At 39.9% G+C, this 23,953-nt stretch overlaps 1 protein-coding gene across 6 annotated transcripts in view; it reads right to left on the minus strand.

Moving 5' to 3' along the window:
• Window positions 1-5,786: 5,786 nt before the first annotated feature.
• STAG2 (STAG2 cohesin complex component) overlaps window positions 5,787-23,953 on the minus strand; it is a 182,835-nt gene continuing 164,668 nt past the window's right edge. For all 6 annotated transcript variants that reach the window (XM_073361289.2, XM_078854256.1, XM_073361285.2 and 3 more), the window contains 3 exons: window positions 16,791-16,917; window positions 11,168-11,245; window positions 5,787-7,666 (listed from right to left, as the gene is read on the minus strand). In XM_073361289.2, coding sequence (XP_073217390.1) covers window positions 7,643-7,666; window positions 11,168-11,245; window positions 16,791-16,917 — 229 coding nt within the window. In that variant the 3' untranslated portion in view covers window positions 5,787-7,642. The remainder of the gene's footprint in view (window positions 7,667-11,167; window positions 11,246-16,790; window positions 16,918-23,953) is intronic.

Raw genomic sequence — 23,953 nt, forward strand, 5'->3', positions numbered from 1 at the left:
AGGGAAGAAGTTGTGATTGGAAATTGCTTCTTGACTGTTAGTCCAGATCCATAAAAACTGAAGCTACCATATCATAATAAAAACCTATCATTAACCAGATATTCTGCTTGGTCGGTTACAAATGAATCCCAGAAAAAGGAAAAGATGCCAGGCACCTGAAACTCTGCAGCCCCAGGCTATTCTGGAGTCTGACTACAAAATGTTTCACACAGTGTACCACCTGCTTTCTGTCAGACATACAAAGTCAGCTGTCTGTCCTGCATATCATTTTCCCATCAGACACAAGGGGAGTTCAAGAAGATATTATACTTTTATTCTATAGTGTTGCAAGAGATGAAGGAGTAGACATTGTAAGGAAAGTCATTTAAAAATAGAAAATGTCACCTTTCAGTTTTAGATCATACCTTCCGGCAAACCACTTTTTCCCAAGTAATAGCTATTGAAAGTAACAGGAAACATTTTGTTTCTTAAACGGAAAGACTCCATCTTCCAATTTTCCAGTAATAGTTTCCTTTAAAGGAGTTGTCACAGCAAAAATACAAAATTCATACTCTCCAACAATTACAAACGCAATATAGCTTTGAAAATTGTAAACCAAGGCACCTTAAAATAGAGTAGAAACAAAAAATATTCACAATTTAATTGGCAAAACTGCATTGCTGGAGCTTTAGAATCAGCATTATACACACTTTAAAGCATTTCAACTCATAGATGTAATGGAAAACTTTAGTAATTGAAACTGGCAAACCACTTGCTTTTTAGAAAGGCAAAAAATTTCCACCTGATAAGAAGGGATGAGTTGAGATCTGTCATCAACTGGTACAGATGAGAACCAATTGTGTAATGCAATACAGTATTTTGAAAAGTGAAAATCTACATATAAAAGGATAGAAGAGCAAGACATTAAAGCAAGTCTAAACATAAAGTTCGTCACATCTGGTTATCAGTAAGCTCCTTCATGCATAATATGAAAAACAAGTGGATGTGGTTTGCTTTTTTGCTTATGGTGAAGTTCAAATGTTAGAAAAAATGTAAAGCTGTGAAAGCAATGTGATAATAAAAAAGATCTGTCTATTTTTCACTCAAGAACTGTGGTTTAACTGCTGCTTAAAAGAAAAAGCAAAACACATGGCTTCCTGGAATGATCATAAGGTGTGGCAAATAGCAGTTCCATATGACAAGTTTCAGAGTAACAGCCGTGTTAGTCTGTATTCGCAAAAAGAAAAGGTGTACTTGTGGCACCTTAGAGACTAACCAATTTATTTGAGCATAAGCTTTCGTGAGCTACAGCTCAATTCATCGGATGCATACTGTGGAAAATACAGAAGATGTTTTTACACACACACAGACCATGAAAAAATGAGTGTTTATCACTACGAAAGGTTCTCTCCCCCCACCCCACTCTCTTGCTGGTAATAGCTTATCTAAAGTGATCACTCTCCTTACAATGTGTATGATAATCAAGGTGGGCCATTTCCAGCACAAATCCAGGGTTTAACAAGAACGGCTGAGGAACAGTGGGGGGGGGGGAATAGACAAGGGGAAATAGGTTACTTTTTATAATGAATCAACCATTTCCAGTCTCTATTCAAGCCTAAGTTAATTGTATCCAATTTGCAAATTAATTCCAATTCAGCAGTCTCTCATTGGAGTCTGTTTTCGAAGTTTTTTTGTTGAAGGATAGTCACTGAGATCAGAAATCGAGTGACTAGAGAGATTGAAGTGTTCTCCGACTGGTTTATGAATGTTATAATTCTTGACATCTGATTTGTGTCCATTCATTCTTTTACGTAGAGACTGTCCAGTTTGACCAATGTACATGGCAGAGGGGCATTGCTGGCACATGATGGCATATATCAGATTGGTAGATGTGCAGGTGAACGAGCCTCTGATAGTGTGGCTGATGTTATTAGGCCCTGTGATGGTGTCCCCTGAATAGATACATGGGCACAGTTGGCAACGGGCTTTGTTGCAAGGATAGGTTCCTGGACTGGTGGTTCTGTTGTGTAGTATGTGGTTGCTGTTGAGTATTCGCCTCAGGTTGGGGGGCTGTCTGTAGGCAAGGGCTGGTCTGTCTCCCAAGATTTGTGAGAGTGTTGGGTCATCCTTCAGGATAGGTTGTAGATCCTTGATAATGCGTTGGAGGGGTTTTAGTTGGGGGCTGAATGTGACAGCTGCATGTGCTCCAACCCCTCAGACAGAGAAAAACACCTACAAGATCTCTATCAAGCATTCTTACAACTACAATACCCACCTGCGGAAGTGAAGAAACAGATTGATAGAGCCAGAAGAGTTCCCAGAAGTCACCTACTACAGGACAGGCCTAACAAAGAAAATAACAGAACGCCACTAGCCGTCACCTTCAGCCCCCAACTAAAACCCCTCCAACGCATCTATTGTTGAAACCATAGCAGAGCATTCTTATCAATTCTAAAGAAACCTCTACCCTACTGTACCCCTGACAGATGTACTAAATTTATACCAGGGCTGAGTCCCAGTAGATCGAGCAGCATCCCCAATTGTAATGGGAAGCCAGATTAAAGAAAAAAAAAGTCATCTCCTTTAGTTTTGCCAGCTCAATTATAACATTGCTAGTGTCGACAGAAATTTCTTAGCTAATGGCATTACTTAGGATAGGTGAATGGAAAATTTCTTACCTGGTAATTTTCTCTTAACAAATGGGCTACTCCTCTTACCTACAGAATTCCAAAAGCTCCATTGGTGTTGCTGGAAACTTGAGGACTAAGCACGGTTCTCCATTTCAGGTTGACCAGAAATTCTGTCTTTGGCAGCATAACAAGTTAGTGATTCAGTTTCTCCCAATCATTTTGTTTTATATCTTTAATTTGTATTTGTTTTTCATGCAGTGGTGACTGCATTTCAACACTTAGTTCCTTCTCAGCTGAGGAATAATTGGAGCATTGAGGCTCTATGTCATTTTGAATTTTACATGCCAGGTACCCTTGATATATAATTATTTCCAGTTCTATTTTTTTGATTGACCTATAACTCCCATTTTGACAGACTTAATACAATTTTTCTTTAAAGGGTGAATTTTTTGAGGGATGTGAGTTAACTACAGAATTCTGACTGATTGCCACTTATCCAATACTGGGATTTCATTTTTCAATCTTTGTAACATGGTTTTCATTCTTTATAAAGCTAGTTATATAAACAAATTGTTGATTTTTCCCCTTCGTGGCTTTTCTGTCAAAAATCAGCTCTATCGTAAAGTGAAATTATTAAAATCAAACTCTGATTATGCTTTCAGAGTTAGTTTTGGGACATCCATAATCACATCCTGAAAGAAATGCAGACATGGACTTACTTAAAAACAACGGCCAACATTTTCAAACATAAAGCCTAATCCAAAATCCATTCAATGAAAATAATCCTATCATAATAATCAGTCGCTTGGTACAAGAAACTATAGCTGTATTTAAAGACTTGTAAAAGTTGCCTGATTTTCAGAAGTGTATAGTACTTATGAAAAGCAGAATATGCAATTAAACCTATTTAAATAGGAAAGTAAACACATACAAAGTTTTAGTGTCACAAAGGTCCGCTCTAAAAAAAAAAAAAGGATGCCAGGATTTTTCAGTCAGGGAAAACTCAGGAATTTAAGTAATCAAAGAAACAAGTTGCATGTAAAGCTCACCAAGGTGGGAACTGGAGGAAGAGAAGAGAGATGAGGGGAAAAAGACGAGTTGACAAGTTAGCATGAGTTGTGCCTTTGTTCTTGTGGTATAAATCACTACCATATGGCAGATATTTTCTTATGTTATCTTGTCTTGTTCAAAAACTATTTATGTACATATACACATAAGTGTATGTAGCGGATATCACTGCAGAACCAGAAATATATAATCCCAGGCCATGTTTACAGTACCAAAAATGGGGATAGGAGTGATATGGGGAATTATGTCAGGAAGCCTTTACTTCAATACCACATAAGCTTGTTAAAACCAAATATTAAATAAAATTTTAAGACCTGCACAATCACAATATAGTAGGGATTAAACAGCATAGCTTCTGCAAAAGAAAATTGAGTTTCACTATCTATCAGAATTCTTCGGACATTTCAACAAAATAAAAGATAAAAGGAGAACAGACTGCCAATTATATGGACTTTCAAAAAGCATTTGACAAGGTCCCTCACAATAGGCTATTAAGGAAACTAAGTAGTAGTGAGAGACAAACTACTGACATGAGTAGAAACTGTCTCAGAGACATAAAACAGTATGTGTATATTTTCATCATGGGTAAAAGTTAATAATGGGGTGTTCTGAGGTTGTGTGTTAGGACCGATGCATTTTGTTACTGATCTGGAAAAGGGAGAAGAGCAGTGAAGTGGCAAAATCTGCAAAGGACATAAAGTTAGATAAATCATGACCAAAGACTACCACGAGAAACTTCAGAGGGACCTAGCAAGCTACATGAATAAGTAACATGATGGCAGATGGAGTAATGCATATTGATAGGAGTAATTTGAATTTATACACTTTACCAGGTCCTAGATTAACTCAAAACTCAAGGGGGTGAAAAACGACACTGGCAATCACTGTTGGCAGCTCTATGAAAACTTGTGCTCTATTATTAGAGAATTGAAAAGGACTTCCATAAGTAAAGGGACTGAAAAGAATGGGACTGTTCAGTTTTGAGGAGACATGATAAAGGTATACAAAATAATGAATGGTATAAATACGATAAAGAGTGTGCTATTTACCCCCTTCCATAGTACAAGAAGTCGACAGTGAATGAAAATACCTTCTACAAAATGCACAGATGTCACAAGGTATCATTTAGGCCAAATGTTTAACAGGATTTAGAAAAGGTCAGAACATTTATAAGGATAATGGGAACATCCAGAGTTATATACTTCTAATTCTTACTAATGTATCAACAACATTTTAAACAACCATTTATTTGCAACGACAGGAAAAGTAGAGAAGGAGGGAGGCCTTGCCAAACCAGACCTTTTAAAAGAGACAGCAAAAACTTTGTGTACGTTTGTTTTCTGACATTCATTTTTAGTACATTTTAACTTTCCTTGCTGTTTCTTTCTCTTAACAATTAAGCTTGAATTGTTTACTTATCGTACCAGGAGTCAGGATGTTGTGTGCAACAAATGGAGAGTGCTGAGCACTGAGCTATTGATCACAGTAAAAAAAAAATCACCACCTTTAATGACATGCCAACTCACGGAACCAAATTACTGCTCAATTTGATCATTTTCACCCACGTCCAGTATCTGAATTAAAAACAGCAGTGACAAATGTCAGACAAGGTCAGTTAGTAGAGGAAAAGACTCTGACATACCATTAAGAACAGAAATGCTACAGAGTAGCTACTGTCACACTTGATTGTTTTTGTTAAAACCAATTAGCCATTGATTTTCTGGCATACAAGAGTATTGTACAAATCTTAAATTTTATTTTCAGTTACTACCCTCTTTAACAGATTACTTTGTATTTACACTGCTAAAGATTTGTATAACAAGTTTATCCCAAATTAAATAATATTTAAAACAATCATGATTGCATAACTTTTCTACTTTAAATTATTAACCCAATTAGTGCTTTATTCACATTTTAAAAACTTGTACAATTTATTACAAATATAAAACAGTGCAGTTTTCCATACATTATCTCAACTCTGAGACAAACACTTAAAAGACATGGAAAAAGATTTAATTTCTATAAACATAACATTTGCATCACTCACATCCTTTTATTTTCAACGTCCTTCCCTACCCCCGATTTAAAAAGATCAAACATACAACATACTGTAGGTTTATTTTTATTCAAAAAGTTACTGTCTCAAGACATAAATACAAATCAGAAAACAGTACAATTAGGACAATAGAATGTGGAGGACAACAGGTTAAGGTAAATATATAAAACATTTTAGCTGGTTGAAAACATAAAGCTGTAAGAACTGCTTTCACAAAGAAACACTCGTTCAAGAGTAAGAAAAAATCAATTTAAGTTTAAAATCATATATACAGTCCTCTCAGCAGTTCTATTAAATGCAGTGGTGTGAAAAACAATATAGGCAGTACTTTTAGAAATGAGAATATTTATTTATGTAAAATGAGTTAGGCAGATCTGGTTTTGAGTATACTGTTATCCCATGACTTAGTAAAATAATTACATTTTATCATGATCCTTTAGATAATCTATGGTTTTTGGCTACCACAGCCCAATGTTTAATTTCTGAATCTAAAAACAGGAAGCCTTTTCATATTCACCCATTTGGGGAAATTCTTGTATTGCAAGCGTATTAAGGCATGGAATGATTAAAATAATATACCTCAAGAACTGAGAGACAACTGACAAAAAATATACATATGTAATATAAGTTAATATTTCCTTTAAAATGATGTCTAGCTGCCTAAGCCTTGCAAAATAAGTTGATGTCAAAATGGCACAGATCCACTTTCTGTTTTAAACTGATTTAATTTATTTGTGAAAGGACAAAAAATGAAGTTTAAAGCTTAGCTTTCAAAGAATATTATGGGGTGGTTTATGAATTTCTATTATCCAATCTAATTTACATACAGAGGAAATGTACTGTAACCTGTTAGAAGTATCTTTAACCTGAAGACTGCTTGCAAAGACAGATAGATAAAACAATATAAAATACAAATTTAAAAATCATTTTTAAAGCATGAATTCTCATGCTTTTCTATTTTTAAACATTGTTAAACTTTCAATATATTTCTGAAACCTCATAATTTTAAGTTGGAATTTAAAAGTAAGAAAAAACTAAACAAACTGCGCAATTATAAAATCAGCACCAATTTATATATATATATAATTTTATTTAAAATTTAGATCCCTATTCCCACACTCTAATAAGCTGTATAATTTTTGTTTAGAATTTTTCTGCAAACATACTACAATAAGCTTCTTTTATTTGGAGACAAAATACAGTGGCACTACTGGAAGGAATTTCACAACATTACATTTTTCTTAAAGGACAAGCAAACTTTCAGGGTTGATAATGGGGCAAACATGACTGTGTTATGTTACTTTCTGGCAGTTCTGAGAAGGACAGAATGAAACTTTTGGATTTGAAAAATATTTTAGATGAAAAAATTGATAACATTCTGCATTTAAGTTTACTTTTCTCCATGATTATCTTAATTAAAAAGCTTCTCTTGATGCAGTTTAAGCATTTAATTTAAAATGCCAAAATTCTGCTGGTTTTACAATTCTAGAAAATCAATCCACCTGCCATTTCAGTTCATGTACGTAAACAAACCCAGCAGAGCTCATGATTTAGTACACCCAATAAATGTATAAAAAGAGGAGCTCAAAGCTGTACCAAGCACCTCTGAGAATGTTAGATTAAAACAAATGTGGAATACTTTTTATGATTCGGAAATAAACTAACACATAAAATATTGGTTTTTCAACAAAAACTGTAGCTTATCCTCAAACGGTTTACTTGTCCTTTACATTTCATTTTTCAGGCAAACAAAACTGCCCCTTCAATGCACTTGATCTTGAAAGCATGTCATTCTCCTTAGAGAAAAATCTGTTCAGAATTTCACTGTATCTACCACAATTTTGTATTTAAAAACTTCCTCTTCCATTTAGAAAATGACTTCATCACGGATTTATTTGCTGATCTGGTATTAAAACATTGACACCCCAAGAACCTAAAACAAAGAGAAAAATTGTACATATTAAAAGTGGCCTGCTAGTCAATTTATATTTTTCTACAAATTCTAACATAAATGTAAAGAGTAAGACACAGAATGTACTACTTAGATTACATCACACCAAGACACGTACAAATGCCTCCAATATATTTTAAATTTTCTATCCTCTCCTCAATCCAAAATTAGCAAAAACTAAGAGGAAATTACCAAGTCTGTAGTATGGAAACAAAGACATCTCATATGTATTTATTATAGGGTCCTCAAAAAAATTTAAATAGATGTCTATCATAAAAAACAGCACAGCTCTTCATCATATTTCTATGAATTTAGATAAGTTACCATTAGCTAGTTTTTCCACGAGTTAACTATCTGGAATTCTTTGAAGATGACAATTTCTCAGGCCCAAAATGGAAGTCGAGTACCTTGTTCTGCAGTCTTCAGAACTGTTAAAAAGCAGTTAGTCTTGGATGGAGTGGCCTATATGAATGTATGATCTGGTGCAGAGACTGTGTCTATAAAGAAGACATCTTGCCTCTCAGTTGCTGTCCAGGATACAGACATTAAACAGTGGGTACTGATGAAGGCAACATATTCAGAAAAATACAACTAGTAAGTAATCCAATAAAACCAAAGCCTCACTTAAGAGAGACCACATGATTAAGTGAAAGAAAGCTCGATCTGGATGAAGGATCTGCTCGGACTTATCTGACACCAAGGAGAGCAAGCTGCTTCCTGAACTATCAAAAGCAGGTTCCAGGACTGACAACCCCAAACCAAAAATATCCAGACGCGTTCGTTTTCCTCCTTTGCTCTGTATAGGATTTTGAGGATCAAAACATAGTGCAGTGCAGCTATATAAAACAAACTTCATTCCGTGTTGTAGCAAGAATTTATCTAATACTGATGTGCACCTGCTCCTCTCTCTGGCATCAAACCAACTCTTAATGTTGACCATGGCACTAATAATTAACATGCAACTGAAGTAAACTATGAAAGGCATACAAAAATACATTGTGATAAGAAACCAGAAGTCCTAGGTGCCAATGACTGTGTGTGTGCCATAAAACAAGTGAGATTGCAAGGAACTACCATGACTTCTTTATAAACTGAATTTTGGATCCAGATGGTGCATGTGTCAAGGCACACAGAACCATCATAACCTAACTGCTTTTTAATGTGTCCAGAGTCTATGCCAAAGGGCACAAACTCCAAGAGTGAGGGATCTGTACAAGCAATTCCATGAAGAAACCTATACAAACCCTACCCAGGAGGAATGTGTGTTTATAAAATTAGACAGCATAACTGGCTTAGTTTTTTTTAAATACTGAGTGATACAATTCCTGAATTATGTTTTTATATGGATTAATCATTGAAATATTTGAAATAAGTAGTTCAAGACAGATTTTTCATCTTTAAATTTAAGCAGATAAATGAATGTGCAAGACAAAATGAATTAGACTTGGAATATGCTCTGGATGCATGCACTTGCAGTACTGTAATTTATCATCTGCTGCCATCATGTGGTAATGCTGATAAACTGCTAGTAGAGATGCATCTTTAAATTTAAGCTCTATTTAAGGTGAAAATCCCAGGCAAAAGTATATGCTCTGTGTGAGTGTTTTAGTAGGAATGGGGTAAAAGGATGGGGCAGGTGGCAGCGAAGGAACAGAAGTGAGCCTATGGTAAAGATGTAAGCTATGATTTAAGGTTTGAGGTCAGAACCATCAGACTGGAAATGTATAATGGCCCTGGATTAAGAGGAACAAACCCTGTGTCAGATGAAATTGGTGACTGGTCTGAACACCATTAACATTTTAGTAAGATGAAAAAGATGTTTACAACAGTTCCACTACCTACAATTAATGGAAACGCATTATATTTTACATTTGAAATAAAGCTTAGTAGGTGGTTGGTGTTCCCCACAGGTGTTATCTGAGGAGAGCACAAAAATCCTATTAAAAAAGCCTACCTAGTACAAATCCTTGTATGACTTCCTGCTATCAGAAGATGCCTGCTAATATGGTATGTATGTGAGCCAGATAAATGGATGGCTTTGGGGCAGGGGGCTTGGGAAGGTGGGGGTTTAAAACTTAATGGAACTTATATAAAACTTAAAAAAAAATAATGGAATTTATATTATGTGTCCTTCCAGGAAATAAACCCCACCCCTTTATAATTTTGACTATATGTATGTCAAATGATTTTTTCCTAATTTTGTTTTTCTTCCTCATGCCCTCACAAAGGTTTCTTGGACCCACAGAACATCTCCTGTTTCCCCCCTTTCCTACCAGAGCCTGGCTGTTTGGGTGCTGCAGCTTGTTATTCTCAATGTCATTTTGTAATACTAAGAGAATGCTGAAAATGGCTAAAAATGACAGCTGGTTCTGAGAGAGAAGGGAAAAGGATGTTTACAGCTGTTTGCTTTCAGAATTTTTCTCCCCATTTCTGCTGCCTTCCATCCAGACAGCAGCAGGACTTCAAAGGAAAAACTGCCATTTCCCCTTCCCAGCCACTGCGCTCAGCAGCATTAGAAAAGTAACCAGGCTACTTTTAACTGGACGTTCCTGATGAAAAAAGCTGGATTAAAGGTTCCTGGTTCAGCCTGTTGACCTATGATGACAAGTTTGTATGGAGGCCGGAGACAGCAGAGAAAGTGGGTGAGGGAAGGGAAAAATAGTTGTTCAAGTGGGAATCAAAGGCTTTAGTGGCCTGTGCAGCTAACGCTTTCAGTAAGAAAAAGCCTCTGTCCACTACAGATAATAGGGGAAACGTATTTAAACATGTTTCAGAGTAGCAGCCATGTTAGTCTATATCCGCAAAGAGAAAAGGAGGACTTGTGGCACCTTAAAGGTTCTAAGAGGTTCTTAGAACCTCTAAGGTGCCACAAGTCCTCCTTTTCTCTTTGCATATTTAAACATTTCTCCCATATTTAAATTCTGTAACCTATGTAGCACAAACGATGTAAGGGATACATATTTTGATTGGTGAGGAGACCCCTAGCCAACCACTGCTGAGAACTGGCTGTGAAATTACCTGAATGACTCATTCAGCCAGAACAGGGATCTTTGCCTTAGAGTCCAGTCACATAGTAGATAATATATACTTTCCACATTAGTAAGTGGCCTCTTTTCATTTTGGTTTTGACCTAACCATAGGGAATTACACTCGGAACATGGAAAATCAGAAACTTGGAAATACCTTAGTATCAACAGTGTGTGGTATTTGTTATCCTTACTTAGAAATTCAAAAATATTGTTTACATTAATTACTTTTCCTGTGATGAAAAAAGCCACTACCAATATCATAGGAAATATCTTATATTACATAGTTTCATCAGCTATATACCGATTGTCAAAATAATCACAAAGTAGTCCTTAGTATTTGATTAAGTTGCCACAATCTTGGGTATTCCTTTCCAACTACACATCCAGTTTTATTATATATTTAATCTTACAATTAGAATTCTTTTTAGTTCCCCCCTCTTTTGACTAAACCTACTGATTCGTCCATGATTGAAGCAGGGTCAAAGAAATCTGGTTTTAGCTCCGTTCTCTCTCTCCTGTTCTTTGATGGTGGCTAAAAAAAAAGCAAGCAAACAAACTGTCACCAAAAATGTTAATAGTAAGTTATATTAAAGGTACAGGGAAAAAAAAGAACCACTTATTTTGAGCACAGATGATATTCATACTTTAAAAGGGTAAAAATGTATTCTTAGATAAAAACTAATTTTTATTCCTGCATAACTTTTTTACTTTTTGTATGACTGTTTGAACAAGTAGTATATTAAGTGCCAAGTATTATTTTAAAACATATGCAAACTCAACAAAATAAACTTCAAGAAATAAAAGGTTACTTTAACTGGAATTCTTGGAGATGCATGGTCCCTATGGGTCATCACAGTGGGGTGCGCATGCACTCTGTGTGCCCAGGATTGGAAAGTCTTCAACAGCAACATCTGTTGGTTCGCATCTGCACTTCCTCATGTTCACAACCCAGGACATAAAGGGTGGCACGGACCAACCACTTCATTAGTTCTGGCCTATCATGAATCACAAGATGACCCTAGCAGAGGAGAAGTAGGGTGGGTTGTGACTAACCACAAGGACCACACATCTCAGACAACTCCAGCTACTGTTAAGTAACTTTCTCTTCTTCTTCACCTGCTGGTCCCTATGGATATTCACTGCAGGTGACCCCCAAGCAGCGCTCGTTGAGGAGGAAGGTATGAGGAAGTATACTGTACAAAAGGAGGTGTCTCCAGCCGAAACTTGAACAATAGTATACCTGGTGAAGGTGTGTATGAAACCACACGTAGCTGCTCTATATATTTCCAAGGAGAATATTCCCTGTAAGAAGGCTACCAATGCTGATTGCGCTCTCATAAAAAGGGCCCCAACAGTTTGAGGAGATGGGATTTTCATAAGATCATAGCAACGGGCATGCTATGGAAATCCATAGGAAATCCACGGAACCTTTGGGAGCCCCTTTACTCTTTCAGCAACAGTAGTGAACAACCTTGTAGACTTCTGAAAGGGTGCCAGTTCTGTGCAAGTAGAAGACTAGAGCCCTGCACACATCTGGGGAAGGGAGTCTTGTCTTCTCCAAACTGTTGTGAGATGTAGGGTAGAATACCAGAAGGTGAAAATTCTGGTTAAGGGGAAACTCAGAATGCACTTTAGATATGAACTTTGTAGTTGCAAAGAAACCCTGCCCTTGTGAAAAACCGTGTAAGGTGGTTCTGCCAAAAGGGCCCCAAGCTCCCCAACCCTTATACCAGAAATAACTGCCATCAAGAAGGAGTACAGGAGGAAACAGGAGGCTATGGGTTCCACAAGTGGTCTCAGAAGAGCAGAAAGGACCAGGTTCAGATCCCAGGTAGGATCCAGTTTTAAAACTGTAGGGAATGTCCCTACGATGCCCTTCAGACCCTTTGCAGTAGTGGGATGGGTAAAGACCAAGCAGTCCTCTAGGGGAGGGAAAACACTGATAGCTGCCAAATGTACCTATATGGAGTCAAGAGACAAGACTTCTGCAGTGAAAAAAGATATTCCAGTCTGAGGAGGATTCCCGATGCCTCCAGAAGTAAGTGGTGCCGCTGGCGTCAAAGGGAGAATTGGTGCCATTTAGCGGAACAGTGTTTCCCCACAAAGGGTCTCCTCAAGCATGCCCTCTGTTTTCACTGTCCATCCAAAAACATACCAGATGCAGGGAAGCTGAGTTGGGGTGATTCATCCTGGTCCTGTTCTGGGACAGCAGGTTCAGGAATGGTTGTAGGTGGATGCACATATGGGGAAGAGAGCTGTAGGATGGTGGTGAAGCAGAAATGCTTTGGCTACCAAAAAATTATCACAATCACTGTTGCCCAGTTGAGCTCAATGTTCCTGAGTATAAGAGGCAATAGGGGAATGGGAGTGAAGGCATACATCAGTGGATCTGACCATTCCACTAGGAAGATGGCCCATCTGGAGTTGAGGTCTTGGGTAGTGTGGGAGCAGTATGCTGGGTGCTCCTTGTTCTGTTAGTTGCAAAAAAGATCCCAAGATGAGAACCCCCCCACCCACCCCTTTCTCCTGCCCTACTACTGAAAGATGTGCTGCACTATAAATTGGTAGAGTTCCCATTCATGATCTGTGTGGAAATGCCTGCTGAGGCTGTCTGACAGGAAATTCATTACCCCTGGAACATGTGCTGCCAGGAGTGTGATCTGATGCCTGATGCACCAATTCCAGGGCTAGACTGCTTCTCTGCAGAGTTGGGTAGGTCTCGCTCCTCCCTGCTTCTTCATATAGTAGATGGGGATGCTATTGTCTGTTCTTGACCTGCATGCATGAGATCCAAAAACCGGCTAGAAATGTCTTGCATGCTTTGTGAACCGCCCAAAGCGCGAATAGGTTGATTAGTAGTCTGGATTGGTATGGGTACCAGGAAACTTGGGCTATCTCATTGTCGAGATTCACTCCCTATCCCAGTAGGGAAGCATCCATGATGAGTGTCTTTGTAGATCATGTGGGAACAAAAGCCACACACACACACACACTCACTCACTGTTTTCCCATCAAGCGAGCAATGTCAACATGCCCTGTGGAAAATAAACTTTCTTGTCCAAAGGATCACTGTTCTGGGCATAGACAGTCTGTAGCCAGATTTGAAGGTATCATAAGTACAGCCATTTGCATGGGGTGACACAGGCGCACGCTGCCTTGTGGCCTAACAGGACTAAGCAGGATCAGACTGTAATCTGAGGGCCGAGATGAGGCAGCCAATGAGATTCCTCCTGGCACGGAATCAGTCCTGAAATAAATAGGAGCTGCCCAATGAACTGTATGGTTTATGTGGATATTAAATTTATTTGAAAATAAAAAAAACAGGAGTACTTGTGGCACATTACAGACTAAGAAATTTATCTGAGCATAAGCTTTCGTGGGCTACAGCCCACTTCATTGGATGCATGCAGTGGAAAATACAGTAGGAAGATTTTATATACACAGAGAACATGAAACAATGGGTGTTACCATACACACCATAATGAGAGTGATCAGTTAAGGCAAGCTATTACCAGCAGGAGAGAGAACAAAAAACAAAAAAAACCTTTTGTAGTGATAATCAAGATGGGCCATTTCCAGCAGTTGAAGAGGAACCGTAGGGGGGAAAAATAAACAAGGGGAAATAGTTTTACTTTGTGTAATGACCCATCCACTCCCAGTCTATATTCAAGCCTTAATTTAATGGTGTCCAGTTTGCAAATTAATTCCAATTCAGCAGTCTCTCGCTGGAGTCTGTTTTTGAAGTTTTTTTGTTGTGATAGTGCGACTTTTAGGTCTGTAATCGAGTGACCAGAGAGATTCAAGTTTTCTCTGACTGGTTTTTGAAAGTTATAATTCTTGACATCTGATTTGTGTCCATTATTATTTTACATAGAGACTGTCCGGTTTGGCCAACGTACATGGCAGAGGGACATGTAATGCACAGTCTCTACGTAAAAGAATAAATGGACACAAATCTGATGTCAAGAATTATAGTATCTGATGAAGTGGGCTGTAGCCCACGAAAGCTTATGCTCAAATAAATTGGTTAGTCTCTAAGGTGCCACAAGTACTCCTGTTCTTCCTGCGGATACAGATTAACATGGCTGCTACTCTGAAACCTGTCATTAAATTTACTTGGTGTCTCAAGGAACGATTTCAAGTGCAGCAGTGGTTGCTGCGTACTTCCTAGCATGGCTCACTATGAACAGCCAATCATTCAGAAAGGAAAATATTGGTCTGCCTTGCCTGCGAAGGTAAGTGGCCACCACTGCAAGCATTTTGTAAAGACCCTTGGGGCTACTAAGAGGCCAACAGGGAGCACTGTGTATTGAAAATGTTGTTAAATGTGACTAAAGAGATTGTTACCCTCAAAGGGAAGGTCCTCAATGGTAGTTTGGACTGCTCTGGGAACCCTGAAGCCATAAACCCCTCTCATGACTACCGAAATAGCAAAGGAATGTGATGCTGTGTCCAGTGTATCAAGGGATTCCATCATCCAGGATGGCCTGGAAGTGAGGCCTATATTCCAGAGGCAGTTTGTTCACAAAGTCAAATAGCTTGTTTAATTCAAGTTGTCATATCTGGCCATCAACATATGGTAATTTGCTATCTGGAATGCTAAACTGTTCAATGAGAAAAATCTTACTCTGAAAAGGTCGAGCTGCTTTGCATCTTTGTCCAGGGGAGTGGACTTGGGCTAGTGTAGCTGGCTTTGGTCTGTGACAGCCTGGACCACCAAGGAGTTTGGATTCAGCTGAGAACAAGTATTCTGCTGCCTTGGGGGAAACAAACTATTGTTTCTCAGTCCTCTTTGGGGTTGGGTCACATGTGGCAGGGGTGTTCCAAACCACTCTGGAGAGAGTCACAGCCTGGAGTATGTCTAGGAACTCCTGGGTCAGATCTTGGACCTCCTCTAGCAGAACCTGACAAGTGTCTGATTCTCCTGAGACGGTCCTGGTACTGCTTAAAGTTGTCCATTAGTGATAGAGATGCTGGCGATACTGCCTCATCTGGAGAGGACAAAGAAAGCACTGCTGGTGGATCTGATGTTAGTAGCTATTCCTCCTTCATAGACTGTTCCAGTGGAGCCTCTAGTTCAGGTGGATGGTGCAGGTGGAAGAGTCAAGGAAGACCTCTTTTTAGAGGATTTAAGAAATATGTCCCTCTTCTTGCAGGGATTTTGCCCTTATCTTCCTCATGCTTCTGCTGCATGGAGTCCTTATGCTTGCTGAAGGACTCCAATCCATTCAGAGCAGGTGCAGAGGGTATGGAGGGCTGCCCAGAGGCTCCAGATGGGTTGATGTGGGGAGGAAGGGCTCAGGCAGGGCCTCATGGAGATCTCTATAAGGTACCCCAGGAGCCTGAACTCATGAGATTGTCTGGTACACGGAAGAAAAACACAGAAGATGCCACATTTCGAAGGAATGTTTGCTTCTCTGAGACAATACTGATGTTCTTGTGCAGATTACTCATTACATTCCACTCAAGGCTTGAAGCCTGGAACTTTGGACATAATAGGTGCCTGAAACAGTGAAGGAACTGCGGGGGGTTGGAGGGGTGAAAGGGACCCACATTATCTCCAACTCAATATCCAAAAGTTTAACCACTATTTATATTTACAAGTATGATGAAGGAGAACACTAAAGAGGAGAAACAGACCCTGGAAATTCTGTCCCACACTGTAAGTGGTGGAAAAGGAACTGGAGAGGCAATCAGTCTATTCCACCCTTAAGGCCCTCAGTTGAGAGCATGAGAAGGTGTAGGGGCAGACCAACAGACACGGTCATTGAAGAGTTTCTGGTCCTGGCCACTAGGAATGTCTGTGCACTCCATACTGAATACCCACAGGAACCGCAACGTGAAGAGGAACTTTGAATAATAAAAAAGAAACTGTGCTGCTAATATCTTTACATTAAAAAAAACAAATAAACCAACTGCCAAAACTGTTAAAACGACCTTCAGGTTTTTTTTAAAAAACATGATCACTAATTGCTCTGTGATGCAAAGAAAATAAGTTTATTTAAGAAGAATCACTGGCTTTAACTAATGTTGAAATAGCAGGCTTAAATTAAAATAAAAAATCAAAATTTTCTTACCAAGTCTATGTCCATGGTGTCAAAATCCATGCCTTCATTTAGGTCTTCGATTCGCCCTTCTGATGACATCATCACATCTTCAACAATCGGCTCCTCATCATCTTCCATTAGGCTTGTACCACGCCGACTGAAGAAAAAGATTTATTTAGTACTAAAACTGAGCTACTAAAAATAAAAAATAAGAACATATTAGAAAATCCTGGAGTCTACTACAGAACTGAATATGAATTACAATTGTAATGAAGAGTGATGGAACTAAAGAAAGGAAGTGAGAGTTTGGTTATCTGTCACTGAATCTGAACAACATAAAACAGGCCCAGCCCATGTAAAAAGCTCTCTTTTGTATTTCATATGAAGAGAGGAGACTGGGAACAACAACAAGATTTGCTGTACACAATCATGTTCCTCAGCACTATTGGTGTGTGGACATAACAAATCTCAGAAAATATCAGACTCATGGTCAATTTATGACCCAAAAGAATGATAGTTGTTACTCTTTTCACAGTCTGAGGTGCTTTAATTGACCGGATTGTTTCATTTGGATCTGAGATCTTAATGAATTCCAACTTTTGTTTACTTTAGCGCATAAAGGAACAGAACCACCTTCTCCAAGGGCAAGTCTGCTTGAGATAGTCTGAGGATTTTCTCCCTCAGGAAGGATCAGAGACTAGATACTCAGTTCTTTTGAGCTCTCAAGCTGAAAGTGGTTGAAAAAGAGCCACTCTGTGAAGAATCTGTATGCAGGCCCACCTTGGACATCTTTCCATTACACAAAGGGCACCATTTACAGCCAGTTACCTTATCAACCATCCTTTTGGTACTAAATGGCAATGCTAACAGCAATACCCATCATACTGAGAGACTGAAATAAAGTTTAATTAAAAAAAAAGAAAATCATGGAAAAGCACATCTAGAAACACTAAGATCACAAGAGTGAAGAACAGCTTACAGAAAGTAGCTGGAGGAAGAGAAGGGTACTCACCCTGTGCAATAACTGAGGTTCTTCGAGATACTGCTGTAGATGCAGCAGCGCCCCCTGGGATTGGAGATCTTCATCAGCAGTGCCCATTGGACTGCACATGTGCATCTCCCCGTCTTTCCCCATGAGTGGCATGTATATATAGCGCCGGGTAGTCCAACCCCGCACCAGTTCTTTCTCTACCAGAGAGCTTATCTTTCAGCTCTGAAGAAGAGGGGAGGAGGGCGAGTAGTGGAGCACCCAGATGGACACATATCTCAAAGAACCTCAGTTACTGCACAGGGTGAGTAACCTTCATTTCATAGAATCATAGAATATCAGGTTTGGAAGGGACCTCAGGAGGCCACCTAGTCCAACCCCCTGCTCAAAGCAGGACCAATCCCCAATTAAATCATCCCAGCCAGGGCTTTGTCAAGCCTGACCTTAAAAACTTCTAAGGAAGGAATTCTACCACCTCCCTAGGTAACGCATTCCAGTGTTTCACCACCCTCCTAGTGAAAAAGTTTTTCCTAATATCCAACCTAAACCTCCCCCACCGCAACTTGAGACCATTACTCCTTGTCCTGTCCTCTTCTACCACTGAGAATAGTCTAGAACCATCCTCTCTGGAACCACCTCTCAGGTAGTTGAAAGCAGCTATCAAATCCCCCCTCATTCTTCTCTTCTGCAGACTAAACAATCCCAGTTCCCTCAGCCTCTCCTCATAAGTCATGTGTTCCAGACCCCTAATCATTTTTGTTGCCCTTCGCTGGACTCTCTCCAATTTTTCCACATCCTTCTTGTAGTGTGGGGCCCAAAACTGGACAAAGTACTCCAGATGAGGCCTCACCAATGTCGAATAGAGGGGAACGATCACGTCGCTCGATCTGCTCGCTATGCCCCTATTTATACATCCCAAAATGCCATTGGCCTTCTTGGCAACAAGGGCACACTGCTGACTCATATCCAGCTTCTCGTCCACTGTCACCCCTAGGTCCTTTTCCACAGAACTGCTGCCTAGCCATTCGGTCCCTAGTCTGTAGCTGTGCATTGGGTTCTTCCGTCCTAAGTGCAGGACCCTGCACTTATCCTTATTGAACCTCATCAGATTTCTTTTGGCCCAATCCTCCAATTTGTCTAGGTCCCTCTGTATCATATCCCTGCCCTCCAGCGTATCTACCACTCCTCCCAGTTTAGTATCATCCGCAAATTTGCTGAGAGTGCAATCCACACCATCCTCCAGATCATTTATGAAGATATTGAACAAAACCGGCCCCAGGACCAACCCCTGGGGTACTCCACTTGACACCGGCTGCCAACTAGACATGGAACCATTGATCACTACCCGTTGAGCCCGACAATCTACCCAATCTACCCAACTTTCATCTTCAAGTGATGTTCCTGTGGGTGCTCCATTGTAAGTGACTATAAAGGAGTACCCCTAGTTGGAAGGCTGGAGCTTCAGAGCAGCATTTACTGTAGATGATAGGACAGTGTGTCTGAGTAGCGCATCTGATACTGCGTCATGAGTAATTGCATAATGATGGCTAGAAGCGTCCATGGATGCCCACGTGGCCACTTTGCAAATGTCAGCAATTGGGACATTGTTGAGAACGGCAATCGAGGTGGGAAGAGAGCAGGTGAAATGTGCTCTAGTTTCAGGAAGCAGCTGTCAATTGTATAGTTGGTAGGACAGGTGTATATACTGTGAGATCCACTTGGAAAGGCGTTGCTTAGAAACAGTTGCACCTTCGATCTTTTGGTCGTTGATAAGAATAAGTGTGGTGACCATCTGAAAGGCTTAGTTCTGTCCAAATAAAGGGCTTGTCTGATCTCCAGGGTATGTAATGCCACTTCCTCCTGTTTGCTGTGTAGTTTTAGAAAGAAGCAGAAAAGGTGCATAGGTTGGTTTAGGTAGAAAAAGGATTGTATGTTGGGTAAAAATTTGGGATGTTGTCATAACGTAACTTTGTCTTTATGAAAAATCATGTGCAAGGGGTATGCCACAAGTGCTCCAATTTCACCGAGCTGACAGGCAGAGGTGATAGCGATAAGAAATACTGTTTTCGTGGATAAGTGAACATAAGAGCACATCACCACTGGTTTGAATGGTGGTCTATTAAGAGAACATAAGAAGAGCTGGAGTAGGATCACATATGTGAGGGTAAAAATTTTGGAGGCCTTTCAGGAATATTTTTATGAGTGGGTGAATGAACAAGGAGTGGCTGTCTACACTGGGAGGAAAGGCCATAATGGCAGCCAAGCATACACAAATGGAGCTGATTGATAACCCTGATCTTTTAAGGTGTAAAATGTAGTCCAAGATGAGTGATAATGGAGCACACACTGCCTTGACATAATTGGTGGCACACCAGGATTGGAATCTACGTCCATTTTTGGAGATAAGTGTGACTAGTTGTCTCACATCTGCCATTCAAGAGCCTTTGTTTAACTGCCTCTGAACAGGTCATCTCCGAATCCCGAAACCATGGAGGAGGAGCCATGCCTTCAGGTGGAGTAGCTGTGGATTGGGATGGAGGATTCAACCTGCATCCTGTAAGAGGAGTTGTGGAGTCTGTTGCAGAGTGATTGGAAGGCATAAAGTCATGCAAATAAGTCTACCAAATCTGTCATGGTCATGTTGGAGTTATAAGGATGACTTGAGCTCAGTCCTTTTGGAGTACTCTAAACCGAAGGAGAAAGGAAGGAAAGGCCTAGAGCAGCGGCACATCCCATGTAAGGAGGAATGAATCGCCCAGGAATCCATGGCTTAGGCCTGGTCTTGAGCAAAACTGAGAACACTGGGCATTCTCCGCTGTGGCAGAGATCTATGGTGGGAAATCCCTAGTGACTGAAGATGAAGGGCCCATGTATCCAGCTCCCACTCGTAGTCTTGGGAGACTCTCCTGCAAAGTGAATCCGCTGTGGTGCTCTGGTGTCCAGGGAGGTATGCAGCTGAGATGCTGATGTCATGCTGGATATGACCGTTCCATAATTTCAGTGTTTCAGAGCATAGGAAGTGGGACCTTGCTCTGCTTTGGATGATGCTTGTTGACAGAACGGGACCCCAACGCAAATGTTTTTGAGTTGTGTGCACCAAAGTAGTGAGTTCTTGACCTTGATAGGTATGGTTAGAAGCTTGTGAAGGCTGTGTCTGTGAGGTACATACACTGTACGTGGCCATGCCTGCAGACAGTGCATGTGTAACCTTGCATAGTTTACTATCAAAAGTGGCTGCTGCCATGTGGCTGAGTACCTGGAGACATGTCTTGGCTGAGATCTGAGGGCAAGTTCTCACTGTGGATGCGAGATCGACTACTGATGAAAATCTGTGAGGCAGGAGGAAGCATCTGGCTTTTATGGCGTCCAACTATGCCCCAATAAATTCCAGGTGTTGCACCGGTGTCACCGTAGATTTCTCCAGGCTTATGCAAAGGCCAAGGCTTGAGAAAAGGTCTATTGGTGTGAAAGGCATCAGGTTCAGATGAGGCCTTGAGGAGACAGGTGTCTAAGTATGGAAATATGATGATGTCCTGTTTGCACAGGTAGGCGGCCACTACCACCGCGACTTTGAAGAACACTAAGGGGGCTGTAGAAAGTCCCAAGGGCAGTACTTTGTATCAATAGAGATTGGTCCCCAGGACGAATCAGAGGAATGGTCTGTGAGCAGGGTGAATTGGGATGTGCATGCATCCGATTAAGTGAGCTGTAGCTCATGAAAGCTTATGCTCAAATAAATTTGTTAGTCTCTAAGGTGCCACGAGTCCTCCATTTCCTTTTGCGGATGCAGACTAACAAGGCTGCTACTCTGAAACCTGTCAAATATTTCACAGTTACAAACAACCTCCACTCCAGAGTTGTTTGTAACTCTGCAGCTCTATTGTATCTTGGAATAATTAACATAACTGTATTTGGCCAAGAGCCTCATAGTTGGCGATGCAGAATTGGAGCAGGGCAGATGAATAAGCCTTGCGGCCGAATAGGTACATTGTAAGGCTCTCAACAGATTAAAAAAATTAATCGTGATTAATCACATGATTAATACGCTGTTAAATAATTATAGAATGCTATTTATTAAAACAGTTTTGAATATTTTCTACATTTTCATGTATATTGATTTCAATTACAACACAGAATACAAAGTGTTCAGTGCCCACTATTTTTTATTTGCACTCTAAAAAACAAAAGTAATAGTATTTTTCAATTCACCTCATACAAGCACTGTAGTGCAATCTCTTTTATCATCGAAGTTGAACTTACAAATATAGAATTATGTACAAAAAAACACTGCATTCAAAAATAAAGCAATGTAAAACTTTAGAGCCTACAAGTCCACTCAGTGCTACTTCTTGTTCAGCCAATTGCTAAGACAAACAAGTTTCTTTACGTTTGCAGGAGATAATGCTGCCTGCTTCTTGTTTACGATATCACCTGAAAGTGAGAACAGGCGTTCGTGTGGCACTATTGTAGCTGGCATGGCAAAATATTTATGTACCAGATGCATTAAAGATTCATATGTCCCTTCATGCTTCAACCACCATTCCAAAGGACATGCGTCCATGCTGATAACGGGTTCTGCTTGATAACCATCCAAAGCAGTGCTGACTGATGCATGTTCATTTTCATCATCTGAGTCAAATGCCACCAGCAAAAAATTGATTTTCTTTTTTGGTGGTTCAAGTTCTGTAGTTTACGCATAGTGTTGCTCTTTTAAGACTCCTGAAAGCATCTCTCCACCTTGTCCCTCCGATTTTGGAAGGCACTTCAGATTTTTAAACCTCACATTGGTACCTTCTTGCATTTTGTCAAATTTGCAGTGAAAGTGTTCTTAAAAGAACATGCGCTGGGTCAACATCCAAGACTGCTATAACATGAAATATATCGTAGAATACAGGTAAAACAGAGCAGGAGACATACAATTCTCCTCCAAAGAGTTCAGCCACAAATTTAATTAACAGTTTTTTAACGAGCATCAGCAGCATGGAAGCATGTCCTCTGGAATGATGGCCAAAGCATGAAGGGGCATATGAATGTTTAGCATATCCGGCACGAAAAATACCTTGCAATGCCAGCTACAAAAGTGCCATGTGAACGCCTGTTCTCACTTTCGGGTGACACTGAAAATAAGAAGCGGGCAGCATTATCTCCCATAAATGTAAACAAACTTGTTTGCCGTAGGCTCAAAAGTTTTCCATTGTTTTGTTTGAGTGCAGTTACGTAACAAAAAAAAAAAAATCTACGTTTTTAAGTTGAACTTTCACCATAAAGAGTTTGCATTACAGTACTTGTATGAGGTGAATTGAAAAATACTATTTCTTTTGTTTGCCATTTTTATAGTGCAAATATTTGTAATAAAAAACAATATAAAAGGAGCAGTCTACTTTGTATACTCTGTTGTAATCAAAATCAATATATTTGAAAACTTAGAAAAAACATCCAAAATATTTAATAAATTTCAATTGATATTTTATTGTTGAACAGTGCGATTAAAACTGTGATTAATAACAATTTTTTGTTGAGTTAATCACATGAGTTAACTGTGATTAATCAACAGCCCTTAGTGCAGTTGCTTCCAATCCTAGTCATAAGGCGTGTCCCTTTTTGTGCACAGCATTGAAAACTAGGGTATTTAGAGTGGGGTGAGAAAAAAGAAATTCCATGTCCTTAGTGGGGGCGTAGTATTTCTTGTTTGCCCGCTTGTAGGTTGGTGGGATGAATGCTGGGGTCTGCCAGAGCACCTCGGCCAGGTTGAGAGGGCCTCATTGACAGGAAGGGCTATTCTGGACGATGAAGATACATGCAGGATGTCGAGCAGTTTGTGCTGCTGTTCTTTCACTTCCTCCAAAGGAACCTGGAGGGAGTCTGCTATCCTGCAAAACAGCTCCTGAAAGTGTTTAAAGTCATCTGCTGATGTAGGGAGTGGGAAGTAAGAAAAGGAGTAGTAGTATAACCTCCTCCTGTTTTTCTTCCATGTCTGCTATTGGGAGTGTCTTGGTCTCTGGTGGTCAAAAGACAGATGGGAATGGCGAATGTGTATGCCTCCAGCTTTACTCTACGGGAGGATTCCCAAACTGTGATCTGTACATGGCCCACGGATCCCAGTATGGCCAATGCGTAGGGAATGGCATGTGGAGTTGCATCCATGGCATTCCGTACCAGGGCCCTGGTTCGGTTTGCAGATCATAAGAATGTGTAGCTAATGTGT

This window comes from Lepidochelys kempii, chromosome 9, assembly GCF_965140285.1.
Source record: "Lepidochelys kempii isolate rLepKem1 chromosome 9, rLepKem1.hap1, whole genome shotgun sequence".
NCBI lineage: Eukaryota > Metazoa > Chordata > Testudines > Cheloniidae > Lepidochelys > Lepidochelys kempii.